This window comes from Podarcis raffonei, chromosome 3 (genome assembly GCF_027172205.1).
Source record: "Podarcis raffonei isolate rPodRaf1 chromosome 3, rPodRaf1.pri, whole genome shotgun sequence".
In the NCBI taxonomy this organism is placed as follows: Eukaryota; Metazoa; Chordata; class Lepidosauria; order Squamata; family Lacertidae; genus Podarcis; species Podarcis raffonei.
Genome location: NC_070604.1, coordinates 59,506,258 through 59,528,962, shown reverse-complemented (window position 1 = coordinate 59,528,962; position 22,705 = coordinate 59,506,258). Strand labels below are relative to the sequence as shown.

General features: G+C 42.8%; 1 protein-coding gene across 1 annotated transcript in view; it reads left to right on the top strand.

Annotated features, from left to right (window-relative positions):
* THEMIS (thymocyte selection associated) overlaps nt 1–21,863 on the top strand; it is a 62,043-nt gene extending 40,180 nt beyond the window's left edge. Inside the window, exons 5-6 of the mRNA XM_053381863.1 lie at nt 18,503–18,656; nt 21,736–21,863. Coding sequence (XP_053237838.1) covers nt 18,503–18,656; nt 21,736–21,863 — 282 coding nt within the window. The remainder of the gene's footprint in view (nt 1–18,502; nt 18,657–21,735) is intronic.
* The last annotated feature ends 842 nt before the right edge of the window (nt 21,864–22,705 follow it).

The window sequence follows — 22,705 nt, the reverse complement described above, 5'->3', positions numbered from 1 at the left end:
CTCTTCCATTTGCTTCCCACCACCCTTTTCTTTTTAGGGTTTCATGTTAGAACCTATAATCTATACAACTCAGGGCCAAACTAAATGTGTAGCTCAGCACTTAAATGAAGTGTGTGTGTGTGTGTGTTACAAATAACCCATAATATCTGGATCAAGATCTTTGCCATTCACTTGTGGCTTTGCAGACAACTTGTCCATGAAAGCACAACATGGTTTAAAATAAATTCCAGGTCACCACAGCTGAAGGTGACAAAGGAGCAGGCAGGTTGCTCCTTCCTAGAACATCAGGAATAACTTTCAGGCAATAAGAGGTGTTCAATAGTGGAACAGACTCCCAGGAGAGGTAGTGGACTCTCCTTCCTTGGAGACTTTTAAGCAGAGGTTGGATGGCCATCTGTCATGTACAATCTAGTTGGGATTCCTGCGTTGTAAGCCGTTGGACTAGATGATCCTCAGGATCCCTTTCAACTCTTCAGTTCTATGATTCTATATGATTCTATTTCCTATGCTGCTATTAGCTTTTACCAGTGCTGTGCTTAGAAGTATAGTGTGGTTAATGTGCGAAACACAGATATAGTATTAACTAATATGGAGCTGGAATGTGCCCTTAGTACAGCAGGTGACGCTATAATGGATAGAAACAGGCATTTCTGTTGAAGATACCCAAGTGATGCTTGCATTAAAATGAAGTGAGCCAGACATTTGATTATCTTAGCCAGTTAATCAGGGCCATTTCTCTTTATAAGTACAGCAAGGAAGAGAGCTTACAAAAACGTAAAACATGGTGCAGTTAAGTACCAGTCAGCCAGAAAAATGTGTAATAAAAAGTGTAAAACATGCTTCTGATTATCAGAGGAAACATACTCAAGTAGCTTGAGTGGCCCTACTTACCATTTGCTCCTTGTGTTAGAAGAAGCAAAAGATATGCAACGTTAGATAGAAAAAGCCTCTGAACAGAGAGCTTGTTAAGTTTATTTTATTGTACTTGTGCTATTAGAGACCTAAAAAGAATTCATAGTAACTTTATAGTCATCCATCAGTTTGCCGTGGTTGACAAGAAAGGAAGGAAAGTTTGTGCTCTCCTAAACTCTTAATACTGTATGCCAACAGATATTGTCAAATGAGTTTGCAGCATAAGATCGCTTAACCCTCCAATAACAACAACAACAACAACAACAACAACAACAACAGCATTATTTATACCCCACCCATCTATTACTAGCATGAGAAGAAATAAGGCCTACTGATGGGGATTAACTTCCATGTAAAAGTTCCAGAGCAGCAGTTATGTAGGGTATAGTATAGTGTGCTTCTCCAAAAACATGAAACATTTTTTTCTATCTCCTTTTTATAATTTCCTAATTATTTGTTGGTTTGAAGATTAGTGCTGCCTTCCTCTTTTAGTCTTTCTTTCACAAAGGAGGAAGAAACAGTCTTTTGGTAATAGGAGCTCCATCCTATAGGGAATAATTTGGAAAACAACAAAAGCTGCACACATGGAGCTCCAATTCATCCACAACCAAGTTTCCTCTTCCTCATCTGTCAGGGAACTGCCATCAGTGCCGGAGGGAGAAAGCAAGCTCCAGAGGGATTCCAGAGAGCGTCCCGGGATGGGGAGAGGCAGCCCAGCTTCTGGGGAAGAGAATCAGCGTAGCACCAGTGGAGAAGGGGGGCAGATGGGGGAATCGGCGAGGCGGTCCCATGACTCCTTGCCGGGGACCAGCGGGGAGAGTAAGGGTCCTCCGCTGCCTACGCCCTCCTTGTGCAGAAGGCTTCCGCGCAGGGAGAGTAGGAGGAGACTAGGCGTCAAAGAGCTCCTTTGCTGGAAGAAGTTTAAGAAACGCCCACTGACGGATTCTGCCAGCGATTGAGACAGCCACGGGTGAGTGGCTGTCCGGACAGAAAAGGTTCACTCAGGCAACCCAGCCAGGTCTTGGCACCGGCTTACGCACGAGCAACCCCTAGAACCATTACAGCAATCCGTCAGTCCCTGACGTTGCTTGTGCGCAGCCCCGGAGAGGCAGCACGATGAGCCAAACAGGGCCGGCCGGAGAGACAGAGCAAGAAGCCATGGTGCGAGGTCTGGTCGAGAGGAACCGAGACCTGAGGCGCATGTAGCTACCCTGTCTGCGCGGCTGGAGGAGAGACGGGCTCAGGATGCACAGGTCAGAGCCACCCCGATAGGGAGGAAGGTCCCGGGGCTGGTACACAAGTTTGGTGGAAAGCCCCAAGACTACAATGCTTTCCAAACGGAAATTCAGTACGCTTTGGAATTGCAGAAAAATGACTTTGCGGATGACGGGGAGAGGGTGGCTTACATTGTGGGACATCTGCAGGATGGGGCACGCGAATGGATCAGGCCCCTAATGGCGACGCAGAATGATGCATTGAAGGATCTTAAGAAATTCTACCAGGGAATGGACGCGATGTTCTCCAGCGAGGTTGAGCAAAGCGTGACACGGCGGGAGCTGATGGGGTGCAAGCAGGGGGGCCTGTCTGTCAGAAACTACTGGTCGCGTTTTGCGATGTTAGTCCACAAGCTCGGGTGGGATCTGGACTCTGAACCAATGCAAATGTTGTTTGAAGCGGGTTTGTCCCACGAAGTGAAAGACGAGTTGTCCCGAGCGCCCCGCCCGCAGTCGATGGATGAACTCACAAAGACTGTGCTTGCGATCGGTGTACGCCAGGAAGCGCAGGCTCAGGAGAAGCGGGAGATAAGGGCAGAACGTTTCCATGACAACCGCATTCCAGAGATGCCGAGGGAGCCTTCCCAGGCGGCAGAGCCAATGGAAATTGATGGAGCGCACGCGCACGAAGTTTCAAACGCTGGTGAAGGTCGGAAAAGGGAGGGGAAGGAGTGGAAAACTACCAAGAAGTGTTTCCTCTGTCAGCGACCGGGACATTTTGCAAAGGTCTGCCCTCAACGAAAAGCCTGGCAAGGCATGATGGGGGCTGCAGGCCACGACGAGAAGGGGGAGGAAGGGCCAGTGCAGGGAAATGACAATGCCTGGCTGCCAACCAGCAGGGGCAGCAGCCAGGCCAGCGACCAATAGAAGTGCCCCAGCCTGACCCCCCCAAGGCAGCTATAGCCATAGAGGTGGTGCTAGAACTCCCAAATGGGCACCCCGTCAAAGTGGAGGGACTGCTAGATTCCGGCAGCTCGTGTAATTTCTTCAGCAGAGACTTCGCTCTGGAGCACCAACTCCACCTGTTACCACTAGATTTTCCCTTGCAGGTGACCACCATCGATGGCAGGGAACTCCTGGGAGGGGAAGTGACACACCAGACACCGCCAATGCGAATAAGGGTCTCCAGGCACACAGAAACCATTGCCTTTCACGTGGCCACGCTGGCAGGACCCCCAATAATACTGGGAATGAGCTGGCTGGCAATACATGACCCAGTGGTGTCATGGCATCAGCGGTCGGTCACCTTTGGGTCAGCTTACTGCTTAGAACACTGTCTGGGAGGGAAGGAACCAAGAATGACTGTGGCCAGGATGGCTGGGTTGGCCCTGGAGCAAAAAGGGGAGGTGCCACCACAATATGCTGATTTGAAGGAGGTCTTCAGCGAGAGAGAGGCAGATAGACTGCCCCCCCAGGCCCTTTGACTGCCAAATCAACCTGCTTCCAGGGGCTCAGTTACCGGTGGGTAAGCTGTATGCCATGTCCGACCGGGAGATGCAGGAGTTGCGGCAGTTTATTGACAAGAACCTGAAGAGAGGTTTCATAAGGGAATCAAAGGCGGTGGGGGGCAGTCCGGTGTTCTTTGTGGACAAAAAAGAGACTAATCAGCCCAGATTAGTCATGGATTACCGGGCCCTAAACCTGGTGTCAGAACCCGTGACTTTCCCAATGCCCAGGATTGACGATATTTTGACACATGTGAGGCAGGGGAAGATTTTTACCAAACTAGACCTCAGGGGAGCATACAATCTGATTAGGATAAGGGAGGGGGACGAATGGAAAACGACCATGTTCACCCCCCTGGGGACTTATGCACGAACAACCCCTAGAACCATTACATCATCTATGAACAGAACGCACAGGGACACTGCATTTCTCTAATCACATTATCTGTGTGTTGCTAATGGCATGGGTCTTCCAAAGCAGACATGGAGTTGCCCTCTCCTATAGCAATGAATTTTATTCAAATACAGGCCTTCTTTGTGGGCATCTCCATGTACACCCAACTTGGACAAAGTTGGATTAAGTATCCCTTTGCTAATCAGCTACTTTCCTTTTGATCATGTAATGTTTAAAATCCCTTTGATAACCACAGGGTAATATTCAGTTTCTCTGTGATATGCAGAACAGTTTCTTTGGAACAAGAAATGGACAGTTTCATATAACATCAAAACGAGCTCTGAAAAGTTTCATGTTAGGCAGAGAGCTAGAATGGAGAATTTGCGGAAAGAAACTAATGACTATTTCTAGTACTTTTACAATCATATTTGTGCACTATTGGAAATGCCATTCTTAATTCTGAATATGGAATATATTATTCCTAAAGGAGTAATATTTTCTAGTAATAAGTAAACACAAATGCATTTGTTTACTTGTAACTAGAAGATATTACTCCTTCAGGAATAATATATTCCCAATATATTTGTTCTATGTCCCTTATAGGTATATTAAAATTGGACATAATAAGAAAAAATGGAAAAAGTTGAATGAATGATGAGCTACTTTTTATGTGAGGGGGAGAAATGTGAAGTTGATAAAATAATCAGCAACACATCCAGTGGAACAGTGTTGAATAATTTCACCTTCTTTTTGCAGTGTTTTGAACAATCAAAATTTGAAAATATATCCAAAACTCAGCTGGAATGGTTTCTGCTGGGACCACAAACTAAAGTCATCAAGATGAGAAATCTTGAATCTAGTATTGTTCTGAGAAATATGGAAAAGTACAGCAAAAGAAGTTTAGCTGAAAGGTTTATCTGAAACTATTATACTTCTTCATTTTAGTGATTCCTTGTATAAGGGAAAAAATGATCTAGTTTTATTGAGCTTGTTGCTTGCTCTATCAATTTTTTCTTATCAGAGGCCAGATCCCAGCCAGCAATATAAATACTTTAAAATGGTATCCCAGAGAAACACTGGAGGCGCATTCACCACATCATAAACTTCTCTATGTGGTGTGTGTGTGTATGTGTTCCTCTTTTAGTTCCTAAGTTTTAGTGTGTTACTAGAAATTATCATAAATATGCCATTTTGCATTTGCAGTTTGCAGTTTCCCACTCACAAAAACAGCATCACACAACCTGTGGGGTCCCCCTCCCTTTAACCTTTAACTAGGCCTTAAATTTAGGGCTTAAAATTTGTTTGGGTCCAGCATATATGAAGGCCAGTCTTGTTCCATCTGAGCATGCAGCGCCATGCTGCTCAGGTTGTGACACCTGCTGATTGTCTCCCTGCCATCTGAAGGTCAATGGGTGGAGATAAAAGCTTTTTTGACTGTCTGTGGCACTTGGACATTGAAATACCCTTCCCAATATGATTTATACAGATCCTTTGCTGTCCACCTTCCTATGGGCAGCTGCAGGGCCAGAACTAGGGTGGGGAGAGAATCCTGGGCACCTGATTCAAAGAGGTACCAAAATCATGATTAATGTTATACATATTATTAGTAGTCATGGGCAATCATTGCATTTCATGCTAAAATAGGGGAGTGAGTTAAATACTGCAGAAATTTCATTAGAAATTTAAAGCTTTAAACAACAGGTACTGCCAATTTCCCCATTCCCGAGTCAACAACAAATTTAGACCTCTTGAAAATAATCCTTAATATTCATTAATGGTGCTTTATCAAGACTTGTGTAAATGTATTTGTTGTTTCATTTTATTACAACTGTTAATCTTTTACATCATAATTATTGGGCTGGCTTAGGGGTGCAGTTTCATGTTGGTTTCCCTGGATGTAAAGAAACCCATTTCTGGCCCCAGGTGGCTGAAACATAACTCTTGAAGAAAGAGTTTGGCCTTGTGTTATATTATTCATTTCTCCATTGGCTATATATGTGTGTGGTTGAATCCAGAGGTACTTTTGCATGACTGGAAAGCTTATTCTGCAACCCAAAATTTTCAGTGGATTGGAGTGCCAAAATGTGCAGAAAGCTCCACAAGAACAAGAGGTTTCGCTGATGTAGACAGTCAGAACTCACAAAAGGTGACTGGGTAGGGAAGGCAGAACTAGAGCTTTCCTGCACAGTCTCCCTGTGAATAGAGGGTAAGCTCTATATCTGAATCCTACCTTTCTTCCAGGCCCTCTCATTTCTTGACACAAGCAGAGTCTGTGTTTCAGTTCACCCACCTGTAAAATAAGACGATGATCTGCAGCCACATCTTCCTCTGGGATTCTGTGAAGATTCATTAATCAATGTCAATAGTCTGGTGTTCTGAAGACAAAACATGCTATAAAAATGTAAAGTACTTAAGATAGCAGGGCATACATCTCCAAGCTTGAACCGTTCTGATTATAATGAAAACTAAGGAGCTGTGCTTGTAAGGTGAAGGCATGGGCAGAAACAGCTGTAACTGAGTCCACTGACTCCACCTCAGAAGTTTGTATTTCAGATGACACGAGATGAGATGAAAATTCTGCCTGTGGCATTTGACATATGATAATATATTACATATACGGAATCTCCAGCTGCTGCTTGCAGTTATCAAGCAATGAACATAGATGTGTGACTCAGCCTTGATACACAGTCCAATCTGGTGTGAAAAATATCTATATAAATATAGATATATGCTATCATGTAAAATGGTTAAAAATATGCAATCACATACAGAACAAGAAAAACACCAAATGATAGTTGCAGAATTAAAAAGAAAAAAGCTGTTCAACTGGAGTTTTTAAAAGTCTGGGGAAATAAAAAAGGAAAAAAGATTCTAGGGAACGAGGCAGAGGGCCTTCTCGGTAGTGGTGCCCGCCCTGTGGAATGTCCTCCCACCAGATGTCAAGGAAATAAACAACTACAGTGGTACCTCAGGTTACATACGCTTCAGGTTACAGACTCCGCTAACCCAGAAATAGTACCTCAGGTTAAGTACTTTGCTTCAGGATGAGAACAGAAATTGTGCTCTAGCGGTGCGGCGGCAGCGCAAGGCCCCATTAGCTAAAGTGGTGCTTCAGGTTAAGAACAGTTTCAGGTTAAGAACGGACCTCCGGAACGAATTAAGTACTTAACCCGAGGTACCACTGTATCTGACTTTTAGAAGACATCTGAAGGCAGCCCTGTTTAGGGAAGTTTTGAATATTTGATGTTTTATTGTGCTTTTAATATTCTGTTGGGATCCACCCAGAGTGACTGGGGAAACCCAGCCAGATGGGCAGGGTATATATAAAGAAATAATAAGTTGGCACATCCAGAGAATCACCTTGGGCAGCAGGTGCTAGAGTCTCTGGTAGCAGCCTTCCCACCTCCAGTTGTCCTTCCTGAGCCTCTGGGCAATTGCCCTTGTTGGAGGAGAGAGCTGGGTATGCCACATCACTTGTCCTGCATGCCCAAAACTAGACTGCTTTGCCCTGTGGAGAATGCTGAAGTGAGATTCCGCTGCAAATCCATTCAGTTTCTGTATGTCAAATTGGGTGGGGATGGGATCTTTGTCCTTTGAATCAGGAAGGAAAATATCTTGGGCTGGCCTTGCTGGCTTCAAACATATGTGAACAGGTGCCAGGCAGACTTCCTGTGGTCCAAGGTCATGGAAGTACAGTGGTACCTCGGGTTACATACGCTTCAGGTTACAGACTCCGCTAACCCAGAAATATTACCTCAGGTTAAGAACTTTGCTTCAGGATGAGAACAGAAATCGTGCTCCGGCAGCACGGCAGCAGCAGGAGGCCCCATTAGCTAAAGTGGTGCTTCAGGTTAAGAACAGCTTCAGGTTAAGAATTAAGTTCTTAACCCGAGGTACCACTGTACAAAGGAAAACACCCTCTCCCAAGTCACAATAAACCTAACCTCAGGGAGTGGGGACATTCAGAGAACTTAATTTACAAACAAGTTCTGAGTCCCAAACAAAGTTCTGTGGAAAAGAGCCAGTTTTAGTATGGTGAAGAAATGTCTGCATGGATATATGCATATTATTTCTTGTTACGTTGTTGGTGTATAAATGTTTTTAGTATTATGTGTGTTTTTATTTTCTGTTCATTTTAATGGCGTTTTTGTTTTTTTAAATCTTTGTGAGTCACTTTGAAAATATTTCAGAAAAAGTGAGGAATGGGCTTTAATTATAATATCCAGGAGAAATGTTCTCTGCGCTTTGTGTTGGAGAGGGAGGATTACGTGAAATGTTTTGTTTCTGATTTGCACCATGAGATGGAGGGAGGGAAGAAAGAGGTGTAACATGAATTCAAAATGCTTCTGGAAGCTAAATGCAATATCATCACCCCCCCCCCCCTTCTGAAGTTGTTCCTGTAAAGAATTCCTTCTCTTTCCCCTCTTTTTATACTTTCTCTTCACAAGGGATTAGGTTTTTGTTTTTTTAAAAGTCTGCATTATTTGTCGGCTATTTCATCTACCAGTGCCCAGAGACAAACTTGAATCTAGTTAACAATTTAGTACTGCTGTTATGCAGAGCCGCATATTTTCAAATGTACAGAGGAGGAGGAGTAGAAGAAAATAAATACCTCTCTTAGATTGGATCTTTTTATGACAAGTCATTGCCTGCAGTGAATTTTTACTCTGAGTTATGGACCCTTGAAATGAGGAGTTTAAAATGGAATATCTTAGCTGTATTAATTTCCAAGTGTAATGCATAAAACAGGAAACAGAGACATCTAGTGGTTTCCACGGCATTGCCCTGAAGATAGCAAATAATTAATGTTGTTTCCCTAGCACTACCCTTTCCCTGTTTATTTACAAAGCATTTGTGTGTTACATAGCATTTTAGTACACAATAGGCATTTTAAAAAATGGAAATCTACGAAATGGAACATTTTATCAGTTTACCAGGTAATAGGCCCCTCTCCCCAATTACATTTTGGAAAATACAGGTCAATAGTGCATATGAGAATCTGGATTTCCTCCTCAGATAACCCTATTTTTCATTAGGTGGAAAGTATCGGTTTTAGTGAATTATGCTTAAATTAAGATGTAAGCAAGGCACCTGGAATGCTAGCTGACTCTGTTCAGGTGAGGTAGACTAGACTTTGCCTCAGGAAAAAATTACAACAGAATTCCACCTACTGAACAAGTTGAAAATACATTAGCTTATCTAAATGTGTCATGTGGGGAATAATTCACCTACTTTTTAAAAGCTCAACATTTTCCTGGTGAAGGTATTTACCATGGCTTAGTAGTTTCTTGCAGGCAAGGAGGCTCCTAAATCTACGTGGACATAGTCAGGCTTCTCTATTCACAACAGAATGAGGCAACTCTGCCTGCCTTTCCCACAATGCACCTCCCCCCATTTAAAGTTCCAAGGCAGTCCAGGCAGGCTGGGTTTGCAAGGAATAATAATAATAATTTATCGTTTATACCCCACCCATCTGGCTGGGTTTCCCCAGCCACTCTGAGGAAGTACATCTGAGCATCTGGACTGAGGCAATTTGTTTTTGAAACTCATCATGAGATAGTAATAAGTTTAAATAAATATTTATCCACAATCTTTTATGGTTGTCTTCTTCAAAAATTGCCGTCCTAATCGTCTAATGAAAAATGTGCTATGTGGAATGTAAAATGGGCACCGTAACTACCACACTCAAATTATACCTCCATTTCAGCGCCTGCTACCCACCCACACACCGACTGTGCTTGCTAAACTCTTCCCAAATGAAAAGGTAGAGCAGGTTTAAACTACAACACATTATTTACTTTAGCCCAACGTAGCTGCTGCGTTGTCATAACTGTGTTGCTTTCTCTGAGATTATCACCTTGGACTCTCGTTGAACCTCCTCTTTAGGCATGACTAATAGGCACTTGATGCTAAAAAATATTCATGAACATTTTATTATACGTACCTTCCAAGTTCTTCAGGAAAATAAAGAATGTGAAGCACTACTTGCCGCCTTGTATGCTAACAAGGCTGCATGAAGATTCCTTTCATTGTCTCTGGCCATTCGGAAGACTTTTAGAAACCTATAATTCCTTATTCCACATTGCCCAGGGGACTCAGTTGGGATCTGCATGCTGGGGCAGTGCATTTAAAGTTTCTGGGCAAAACTATGGACCCTGTCAGTTTGTATAACTGTAGTTATGTAATACCCTTGCAAGATACTACTCTGGTGTGCAGTATAGCTGGGCTTGTTGACAGCTTAAGCAGGAAGGCCACTGTGGCATAAAATAAGTAACAATCAAAAAATCATTATCTTTTCCAGCGTGGAACAAATCAGCCTTGACTCACTGTCTAGTTTATTAATAGCACCCTGTGAAGTCTCAAAGGTTCCCAGCTCCTTCTAATTTTATATTTTAAAGGCATTTATCTTAAATGGCTGTGAACATCAATTATGGATAGCCATGCAGACATCCGATTCATAGCAAAGAGATGCTTTTGAGCAAAATCCTGGTTTCTTGCTAAGGTCTTACCCCTCCATGGGGAAAACAACATAAGTATGGATCACAATTATGCCAGTTTTAAAGGCTGGTGGCTGATAGCAGAGGAACAAAATGCTGGAGAAATGGATTTCCTAACGTTTGAATAGTGAAATGTGAGCCGGGCATATGAATCTTGTGGACCTAGACTTGGGAAGTGTGAAAATCCTCTCTGTCAAAGTTGTATCTGACCATGATAAGGGGCAGAGAAATCCATGTTACACAGTACAGTGATATGGAAGATACGCCACTGCTGTGCCAGCAAAATAGCCACTGTGCCTAAGGCATGCTCAGCCCAAGAGGGTGGGTGAGGGGTACAAAAAAAAGTGTAAAATTCACACCCACACCCAATGTCCCTGGAAACATCAACACATCCTACCAATCAGGAGGGAGGCTGTGCCCTGATATATGGCAGAAGCCAAGAATGGGAGCACATACCCCAAAACACACCCTTGCATGGCAACACACAAAGCATGCATTTGTGTTTGGAGTCCCAAGGTGAGGGTGAGGGTTCTAGGAAGAGACATTAGCAATGTGTTTGAATCCCCAGGAGGCAAATGTTTTGTCAAGTGTTCCATTTATAAAGTTACTTATTTACAAAGTGCCCTTTATGAAGTTCTGTCTTGTGAGTTTTCAGGAGGCCAAAGACATCTAGCCCCATGATGTGCATCCAATGTTTTTCCATTTAGAGATCATATGCATGGGATGTGCTTTTATTGGTTGTTGAGTTACACCATATCCTATGCTCAGTTCCAGTGATGTGAGCAGAATAGTTGTAGGCTATAGAGCCTGGCCAGCAACGTTCAGATTTTCCCTCTCCCACTGAAGTTAATGGGAGGGAACCTCAGCTGAAAAGGCTTCTCTCCACTTCAATACGAAGCTCAATGTTGAGGTTGCAAGGAAAGCCTCACCAACAGATCTTAAGGCATGGTCAGGCAGATAATGGGAGAAGGGCTCCTTCAACTACTTTGGACCAAAGTCTAGCTTCTGTCTAGCACCAATTTGCTACTTGCTTCTTTTAAAAAGTAGAAGAGAAAATTGATGGCATATTATCTCAATAATATATTGCGTCCCAATCCTGTTTCCAAGGCTGTGTGCACCCTCCTGTTTACTCTACATCCAATGCTTTCCTGCTGCTGGCTTGTGAAGCCATGGACACATGATGTTAGGCATGGTCCACATCTATCCTGTAGGGTTTTTTGAGAAATCCCGTGTTTTGATGTGCTTCCCCTGAAACCAGCTTCAGTCTGATTTGAAAACATAGGCTCTATGAAGATACCTAACACCTGCTCTATACCTGATCTCTACCCACTGGTGTGGACACACAGTGGGTGACTTGTAAACACACCTTAACCATACAGATGTATACAGCAATATGCAAATGTGATTTTTAAATCAGTAGCGGTGGTAGGAAACTCCACGCTGCGTTTTAAGCTGGTAATGTGTACACGGTCTACGTAAGATCCCGAAGTCATTGTCTCTCTGCCATTACTAGAAGATACAGTGTTTTTTAATTGTGGTTGTAGTCACAGTAGTAGCCATCACAACTCTGGTAGTGAATTATTGCTTTTATAGGTATGCATTTGCCACATGGAAGATTCTCGGAAAGAGATGCAGCTAAGCGGTGGAGCACCTACTGGTACTTTCCTTGCTTGCAAGAAACTCCATTCTTTGGCATCTCCAGGTGGGGTTCCAAAAGACTCCTGCCTGGTGCCCTGCAGAGTCGCTGGTAGTCAATGTGGGCATACTGAGCTTGAAAGTATAAGACAACTAAACATCCACTGGACAGGTTGATAATTGGCAACAGTTAATGCCAACATCTCTTTAGTCTCCCCCCCCCCCCCCGAATTTCTGAAGGCATCAGAAAGAGCTCCCTAGGATCTCTTTAAAGATTGCAGTTAGAGGTTTATGATCTGTATCTCGTAGTATGGGTAACTATAATAAATGTACGGCAGAAGTTGTAGTGCAATGCCCAGCACTGATTACTCCAATAAATGGGCCATTTTCTTCACTAGAGTAGTTTGCAACCGTATAACAATGTAACGGTCTGTCTAGCAATGTGCAACTTCATCAAAGTATACTGTCTCTCCTCTTGTAGTGTGTGTATGCACTCGTGGTGTGTGGCATGTTCATTGCCATATAATTCCTTGTATGTTTTGCACATTGTGGTGCAGTTACTGTTATACCAAAAAAATAAAAAAATAAAAATCCCTTAAGCTTGATTATCCACTTACTTTTCACCATGTATAAAGTATAAAGTGTTATAATAATGATCTGTTATAATAATTTGAGAAAATAAAATGTTATAATCATTTGAGAATTCTGGAATTCCCTCGGTTTTTAAATTAAAAGCCAGTCAATACACACCCCTTTTTATTTTTAGGCTACAACTAGATTTTATTATGGATATGTACTAATGTACGTTCCTACCCATCAGACATTAACGTGAGTTGCAGGGTGTATGTTTGCACTGGATGACAGGTAGCATTTCAGGCCAATTGGCAGGAAGGGAGGCAGACATTATTGTTGTAGGAACCCTTAGCATACCCTTTGTAGCAAGCATTGGATGTGATGCAATAGGTTTGTTCACACGTTACACTGAATTCAGGTAAAAGCTGTCTCTATGCATGTACAAGTGTTCATGCAAAATAATGTACAGTTGTTGATTTGTACTACTCAACTATTGCGTAGACAGGTACTCAGACTACACACACGTTGAATGTTACATATACAGTGGTACCTCGGGTTACATACGCTTCAGGCTACATACGCTTCAGGTTACAGACTCCGCTAACCCAGAAATAGTACCTCAGGTTAAGAACTTTGCTTCAGGATGAGAACAGAAATCGTGTAGCAGCAGCACAGCGACAGCAGGAGGCCCCATTAGCTAAAGTGGTGCTTCAGGTTAAGAACAGTTTCAGGTTAAGAACAGACCTCCAGAACAAATTAAGTTCTTAACCTGAGGTACCACTGTACGTAAATGTGGAAATATACTATTTGTACACTGAGGTACATAGATTATATAGTTGTTGAATGTAACACGTGAACACCCATTATGGTTTAGCATCACAAGAACAAACCTAGCCTTTTCACTGGCTCATACACTCCCTTCTGGCACAGCTATCAGGGGGAATTCAAAAACTGTTTCTGATTAACCAAAGTTGGCCAAGTCCTTTGAACCCACACAAACTGGGTTAATTCAAGCAAGCTAACCTCAAATAATAGTTCATGAAGCTGCCTTGCTTTCGCTAATCTTTGTGAAGATTTACCATAGTTTAGGGTTCCGACAACATGCTAAGTTGTTATCTAAAACAAAAATGAAACATCCTAATTCCCTCCTTGCAATTTTGCCAGTGAATGAGAGGAACAGTAGGTGCATATGAGCTGGGGGTGCGGAAAGGTTAAGCTTCCTCTTGTAACACTACAGGTAAAGGGACCCCTGATCATTAGGTCCAGTCATGACCGACTCTGGGGTTGCGGCGCTCATCTCGCTTTATTGGCTGAGGGAGCCGGCGTACAGCTTTCGGGTCATGTGGCCAGCATGGCTAAGCCACTTCTGGCAAACCAGAGCAGCGCACGGAAATGCCATTTACCTTCCCGCCGGAGCGGTACCTATTTATCTACTTGCACTTTGACGTGCTTTCGAACTGCTAGGTTGGCAGGAGCAGGGACCGAGCAATGGGAGCTCACCCCGTCATGGGGATTCGAACCGCCGACCTTCTGATCAGCAAGTCCTAAGCTCTGTGGTTTAACCCACAGCGCCACCTGCATCCCTCTTGTAACACTACACCATGGTAAAGTATTACATACCTGTGCAGCCACTGCCTTCACTCTTTTGCAATATAGTTTAAGCAATAGTTTGGGCTCTTCATCTTTATATGCATGAGCTCCCTGGCTATTTGTACAACTTAATATGTATAACTACACCATTTAATACTATGAAGAACTGTGTAGGCTCTAGAGCCTGAGAAAGGCCTTCAATAATTTATAATGTGATTTCTCTCAGAAGAGCTTTAATTTTATTGCTAATATTATGGGACAAATCCAAGACCTTGCAAGCCTGGTTTAATGTTCCTTATATAATGTCAGCATTTGTACTCAACAGACAACTTTAAGGGAAAGGAAATAGTTAAATAGGAGTGGACAGCCCAGCATTTAAAAAAAAGGGGGAAACCTGGGATCTCTGTGGGAATATGGGGTTTATTAATTATTATTTGTTTGAAGAAAACACCTTGCTTTTCTACATCTTTTACTATGTGGGAAAAAGCAATGCCTTGAATATTCCCATAAGCAAAATGTGGGGAACATAGTCTGTGCTTTTATTTGAGACCAAACATCTGCAGAATGGTACAACATCCAAACTTACTGACTGCTATGTCTCCCCAGCTTCTGATCCTTGTCTTAGTTTCCAATAAAAAGGTCTGTTTTATTTAATGTATCATCTCTGACTTCCTGAGGTACGATGTGGTCAAAGGCAACTTTATCTTTATAGCGTAGTGCACTGCCTTTCTGCAGATTTAGTGATGCTCGAAGGGTTTTTTGTGTTCTTTTTTAAAGAAAAGAAAAGTGTTGAGGTAAAACTGTTTTGGCGGCAATCCTTTAACTTGATTTCATCTTGGCTTTCTTTATTGCTCTGCAGGCCTGTCAGATAAATGACCACAAATCCTAATTCTTGAAATCCAGACCCTTTTCTGGAAGAATCCTCCCAGAGGCTGAGAACGATTTTAATTTTTTTTAAGCAGTTTGAGATGCTCTTCTACATGCCCAAATACACAGCACTGCTGCTTTAATATGTGTGTGGAGGAGTTTCATGTTCCATTCTGTGACCAAGGAAAGGCACTGTGTGGACAACATAGTATTATAGTTTATGTGCTTAGTATTTTCCTTCACCAAATAATCCAGGAAGCTAAGCAAACTATGGAGCTTTGGTTCCTGCAAGCATAGATGCTTTGATATGTATCCAAAGGCTGTTTCATTTATTTCAACGGGGAGACAACTCTATGCTCACATTTGTTGGGTAAAATAAATAGATCTGGTTCTTGAGTTTCATGTCAACTCGGTGGCCTGACCATGAAGGAAATCTGTGAGTGCATTAGCGTTGACACATGCCTTACGGAAATGATGACTAAATGAATTGATAAAACATGGTTTGATTACCCAGTAGATCCATATAGATTTGGATTTTGTCAACCTATTAGCCAAGAGAGCCCTGTGTTACCAAGACATACATGGCATGGATTTTCCATGGATTTTCCAATGTTTTGTACACATTTCCTCTGCACAGCCCACATCTGAACTGACTGTAAAGAGCTAAGCAAAGAGCTCAGCAATACACTTTTGGGTGAAAAGTTGAGCATGTTTAAGCCCATTAACTCAGTGGTGACCTAGATTTTTAGTGTTTTTAGTGTTTTTAACAGGTGATCCCCAATGTTAACCAATGTTAACTTAAGTTCATTGGTTTCAGTGGATCTACTCTAAATATTACTACCAATGTACCTCAGGTTACATACGCTTCAGGTTACAGACTCCGCTAACCCAGAAATAGTACCTCGGGTTAAGAACTTTGCTTCAGGATGAGAACAGAAATCGTGCTCCGGTGGCGCAGCAGCAGCAGGAGGCCCCATTAGCTAAAGTGGTGCTTCAGGTTAAGAACAGTTTCAGGTTAAGAACGGACCTCCGGAACGAATTAAGTACTTAACCCAAGGTACCACTGTACATTGTAATCTCCCAAATATGCCTATTATTGTCATGCTTATAGATATACAATACTAGGAGGACATCTGAGTTCAATATAAGTTGAACTTAAAATCTAACATGACTTACTCTCAACTATTGAAGCCCTTTTTAGATGCTATTTTATTTGCAAAATGCACTTGGGAAACATTTTCTGAAAGAGGCTGTAAAAGAATAAAAGGATTGACCTGATTGATAACATTATCACAGTATTTATGCACATTTTTCGGAGCTGGGAAATTTCCCATTTGGTATCTTTATTAAAATAAAGCTTTATTTGCAAGTTATTTGAGGACATTTCAAAATCAGAAATGTGCTTCATGCTGTGTTGATTACTAAGAAGGAAAAGCAACTTAAAAAAAAAATCTGAGGAGAATGAAAGTTTAGCTTCTGTTCTCAATGACATAGAACTTTTGTTCCCAAATGTTTGATCAAGATCCAGAAGTTGTTTGTGAGAGGCTTGTGGGTGCACTGTAATCATGTAAGCAATTAGGAAACAAGACAGCAAGTATGCAGAGGTCTCAGGCTGTATAGACACTATGAGTTTTTATAACTGATATTTTTATCCAGTTCATTCAAGCATATATTAGCCCTGAGGGTGCATATGTGTGCAGTAGCTGGTCTTATAAATTATACCTAGGTCTGAGAATTCTACTCCTTAGAAGCCTGTCTGGCTGCCTGACTGCTCAACCCTTCACTTTTACCTTAAAAACAAGGTGGCCAATGATTACACCTATGTTTGGCTTCCTAGCCTCAACTCCCTACATATTAAAATGTTTTTTTGCTGCTCCCTGCTCCCTTAATCTGGTCTTGCAGTGCCACTGGTCACACAGAAGAGGGCAGAGAGTTGTCCTCTCCTACCCAAGTCTATAGGACTTGATCTAACCAGCCTAGGTTATAGCAACGTATATTGGTGGTGGTTGTGGTAGGTGAGGGGTGGAAGCATGGGACGGTGGTGATGGTAGAACCCTTGGCTACTTGATATTTAGGTAGAAGTGGCAGGAGTTTTTTTGGAGGGCCCCCGGGCAGCATGGAGTCCTGGACCCACATCCCTTAATCTGGCCTTGCAGTGCCACTGGTCACACAGAAGAGGGCAGAGAGTTGACCTCTGCTACCCAAGTGTATAGGACTTGATCTAATCAGCCTAGGTTATAGCAAGGTAGATTTCAGTTGAATAGTAGGAGGAACATCTTGATGGTCACTGCAGTTTGACAATGCAGCCAAATGGGTGGTATTTCACTAAGTTTTACTCACAGGAGACCAACTGAAATGAATGTCCCTAACTTATATTCATTTCAGTGGGTCTACTCTGAACAAAACTTAGTTGGATACTATCCAATTATTCTAAAGGGCTGGAGAGATCTCACTTTTTGGAGCTCTTCAAGCTGTGACTGAACAACTTGGGGATAATCTGACATTCGATTTTCTTGCAACAAGCAATGGGTTATATATACCTATTTTTCTATATGAAAAGAGAGAGATGTTATATCATACATATATGGAACACACAGGTATGTGTTTCTGTGTATGTGTGTTGTGTATGTACACACAAACATAGCATACACCAAATATGACCAGATATGTTCCTTGATACTCCAATCATATTAAAGTAATGTAGCTTTAGGGACACAGGTGGTGCTGTGGTGTAAACCACTGAGCCTATGGCTTGCCGATCAGAAGGTTGGCGGTTCGAATCCCCGCGACGGGATGAGCTCCTATTGCTCGGTGCCTGCTCCTGCCAACCTAGCAGTTTGAAAGCACATTAAAGTGCAAGTAGATAAATAGGTACCGCTCCGGCGGGAAGGTAAAAGGTGTTTCCGTGCGCTGCTCTGGTTCGCCAGAAGCGGCTTAGTCATGCTGGCCACATGACCCGGAAGCTGTATGTGGACAAACGCCGGCTCCCTTGGCCTATAGAGCGATTTGAGTGCCACAACCCCAGAGTCATCCGCGACTGGACCTAACGGTCAGGGGTACCTTTACCTTTACCTTTAATGTAGCTTTATATACCTCAAAGATGTGTGTGTGTGTGTGTTATAAAATAAGTAAGTAAGTAACTAAGTAAATGTAGAATTTATAATTTCCTTTGGCGAACAGAAGATACTTCTGTCAAACTTGCAGCAGATTACCTAACATGCAGTCATTGTTCTTCCTCATTTCATTGTTGAGAAGCTTCACGTTTTGACTAACACTTTATGCATAAATCAATCTTGCTGTCTGATGTAATTTCAGGATGTTTATGTAGATGCCACCAAGAAACAGCCCTCAGATCTATCCACTGCTGTTTCAGGACTACAGTTGAGTTGTCAAAGTGATTTGGAGCAGCAGGAGAACAAGGAGGAGATGGCGCAGACAGCTACATCTGCAGAGAACAGGATGGCTAAAGGTCAGTTGACCCAAGTTCTGAGAAATGCATGCTGTTCACAGATACCTTGCATGATTTCACCTGGAACCACTGGATCTGTATAAAAGCACATAAAACACAGAACTCTATAGAATCATAGTGTTAGAAGGGACCCCAAGAGTCCCTTCAGATTCCCATTCATGTGTCTGCCACAGATACATCTGATCATTCAGCAGCAGCATTGAATAAAAGTCACTTTCATACTGAAACAAGAATAGTCAGTGTTATTCACAACAGATGGACCTTTATTATATTTAATTTGAGGCTCCATTTCCCCCCACCACTGTTGCTCAGCCTTGGTATTAATAAAAAAAGTATGTTATTGTGTTAAAACTATAAAGATGTCTTCAGTTTACACTTTTTATTTCCAAAAATATGCTTACTGTTTATATTGTTTCAAACTTTTAAAGTGCTTCTCAGAGATGCTTACTACAGACCTCTCTCTTATGTTCTACAAATGGTAAAGCAGAAAGCTAAAGAACAGCAGCTCTCAGCCATATATGGCTTCCTGAAATTACAACAGGGTGCCTGTGTCTGGTACATCATAATTCTGGGCTCCTCAACCTTTTGGTGCCCAGGGGTACATCTGGAAACCTAAGAATCTGTTGTGAGCTCCTCAAAATGGCCATTTTATGGAAGAAAAACTGGCTATGCTCAGAACACCTCCCCCGCCCCCCCAAAAACCCCCCAGGTAAAATACTTACTGTCCAAAACAAACAAAACACATACAAAAAACATCCTCTCACAAGCATCAAACAACAACAAAAGCCAAGAAACACATTTATAAAATACTGAGAGAAGTGGGGGGCATGACAGATGACGAGGGGAGTGTATGAATGTGCCATGGTGCCAAATTGAAGGCCCCAGTCATTGCTGTTGATATGCAACCTGTGTTATAATATTAAGTTTACAAGCCATCTTTGCTTACTTACTAGAAATAACTCCCACTGGAGACATTATAAATATGAGTGGGATCAGTGTTTACAAAAGAATCGCTTCCTTGAGAGCAGATTCACAAAGGAAGCAAGATCAGGAACAAATGTGGAAGTCACTTTATCCCTTGATGTACCAGATCTTTACCCAGTCTTTACCCACTACATACTGTCATCTTCAAGGATAAGAAATGACAAGGTTTCAAGACTGAGCTTGCTGGGTGGGTGAAACCCAACTCCTTTCACCATTTTGCCATGGATTCCAATGGGAGTCCTGTTTCCAATCTCAAAAAATGCTGTGAATAAATATATACGGTTCAGAAAGTAATAATCAGTGGGGCTGGTTTTTATGGGAAAAGCTGAGAGAGTTGTCAATGTCTTACATTGATGACACACAGTTCAGTTCTCTGCCCATTAATCAAATGTGACTGATTCTAAAGACTGGTTTATTCATTCTCTGAGGATGTGGTAAATACATCCAATGGGGCACCATAGTGATCCTTGTCCTCATGCGTCCGCCTTACCAACTTCCTTTAAAGCAGTTAGAGCTGATGTGCATAAATATAAGTGAGGAGGCCCCACTCACACAAGGAAAAAGGGCTGGGTAGATCACATGAGCAGGGCCTGCTTGGGTTGGCGTTTGTGTGTTTAGCCCTATGCATAGTAAGGAACATCCTGAGAGCCCCAGGCTCATTCTAGCACTTTTCTACAGATGATATGCTGGATAGGTTATTGTGTAAGCTGCCAGGGGACTCAAACTCCAGACTCTGGTACAGGATCCCAGTGTATTACTCATTGCGCCCCAAGTTGTCCTTGCTTCAGGGCAGCTCTTGGACAGAGGAAGCGATTGGCCTTTCTGTGCTGCTGCAACAATGGCCAAAGGGATTGTTGCAGCTCATCAGTCCAGTCAGACCAGGTGATCTGGAATCCAGCAGGGGCCTGGCTGACCTGTTGTTTCAGGTTTGGCTTCTTCTTGGTTGGCTACAGGTTCCTGTCCTTGCTTTGAAAACCTGCCTTAGGCTCATCTGACTGCTGTTTGCTGCTTTGGACACTGATTTCTGCCTGACCTGAATTCTGTCTTGGGCCCCTCTGAGTTTTATCTGCTGCTCTGAGTCTTTCCTCATCATGGGCTGGGGCCCACCTCTGACCTTTCCATTGGACCTGTACTTGCACAGCTAACCTAGCAGGTCCCTAACACATTGTATGAACTGCCTCCCTGAGAAACATCAGGATTACACATCACAGATGTCCCATAAAACAGTAGGAGATTGTGCTAATCCCAGCAACTGTCACCCTGGAGCATGAATGCAGAAGACCTTAAGGACACCCTGTGCAAGTCTAACATAACCTTCTGGATTGAAATGCCCATCCCAACTGACTTCAGAAGGACCATGTCGATATCCACATATCTGTATGTTGGCTTCATCTGGATTGTTTGATTGAGCTGCTGATGAACAAAACACTGCTGGCCATCAGCATACAGCTTAAGCCTTTGCGGCTTTGTAGAGAATATCTGCTGAGCTGTTCATAAATAAACAAGCAGTCATGTCTTATTTCCTTCATAACAGAAATAGAAATGTGAGGGGGTAGTAATTCACAATCAGACTGCTCAGAGGCACGAGGCCAAAGCCAGAGTGCCTGGCTGTGAATTAATACAACATGCCTTGCTCTGGAGTGTCTGGCTGCAATTGCAAAATTATACTATAAAATACACTTTCCCCTCTAGCCTCGTGGTGCTGTCAGCTGCGCAGAGTGTGCCGTCATGTAGCATTTGATTTCTGAGTTGCACTGTGATTTAAGTGCTGCCAAACTAAACCAAAGTAAATAGTTATAGACAAGGTCGTATTCAGTGCCTTCCTTAGATGGGTGTGTAGTGCAATGGGTGTGCCCAGTGAAGGAGCAGTAGCATCATGGGCTGCTCTTGAGAGCCCCACCTAAGTTTCAAAAGTGGCTCCCTGAGTAATATTCTCCTTGAAAAATAAGAAGTCAGCATTACTAACAGTGCAAAAAGCAGCTAGCTGTGTGTGATCTTTGGGCCAACGTCCTATTCCTGAGAGGCTGGTAATGGTGGGATGTTTCATGTACTGTAGACCCCTAACCCCATGTTGTGTTTCCTTCTTTATTTTCAGATTCATCAAAGGGAGTGCTTGCAAAGCACAGAGCAGAAAAGAAACCAAATTCCAGGCCTGACATTGATGATAAAGATATCAGTGTTACAGAAAGTGTTACCCCAAAAAATCCAGGAGAACACATCTAATGATAATGCAACCTACTTAAGAAGAGGGACAAAAAGTGTGTTTGCCTTGTTATTAGACACCAGTGTAAACCGAAGATGTTGGGAGGGGAGGGGAGAAGGGGGCTGTGTAGGCACTTGTACTCACACAGAGCTCTCCCCCCCCCCCCCTGATCAAGAATATGAGTCTGCCAGGCCCACAGTTGTTCAAATAGCACCAAGAAAGGGCTATGAGTTCTGTTCAATGATGTAATCAATTGATTGGTTTCTGTTCTTCAGTGGTTCCTCAAAACGTGCTATGTTATTCTGCCTAGTACAACTAGCAGCCTTCCCTAAGCTGATGCCCTCCAGATGTTAACTTGTGTCAATCCTAGCCCGCATGGCTATTGGTCAGGGATTATTGAAATTGTAGTTCAAAACATCTAGAAGGCACTAGATTGGGGAAGGCTGTAGTAGTCTATGGTTAAACTAGACTAGGCAAGCAATATGCAGTAGAAAAGGTGTGATTTGGTTTTAAATCCCATCTGCTTCCTTCTTTGGCAGGAGCTCAGCAGAATGCACTCTTCAAGTTACTACATCTGCCTGCAGGCTCTTCTTCTAATTGTGACATTTGCTGTTCAAGCATCAGGCCCTTCAAACCTTTATCCACCTGCCCTTTAAAAGTCCCTGTCAACAGAGAGCAAGCTGCACTTTATTAGCCCTGTTGTTTGAAGGCTTTAGCAACACATGAAAGCAAATACCTTTGCTGTCTCTCAGGAGATTGCTATCAGAGTCCTGGATTATGAACCCTTCCCATAAATTACCATCTTCAGTGGCTGAGCCAGCAACCCAGTTGTCTGAGATCATTTGATAAACAAAGGACATCC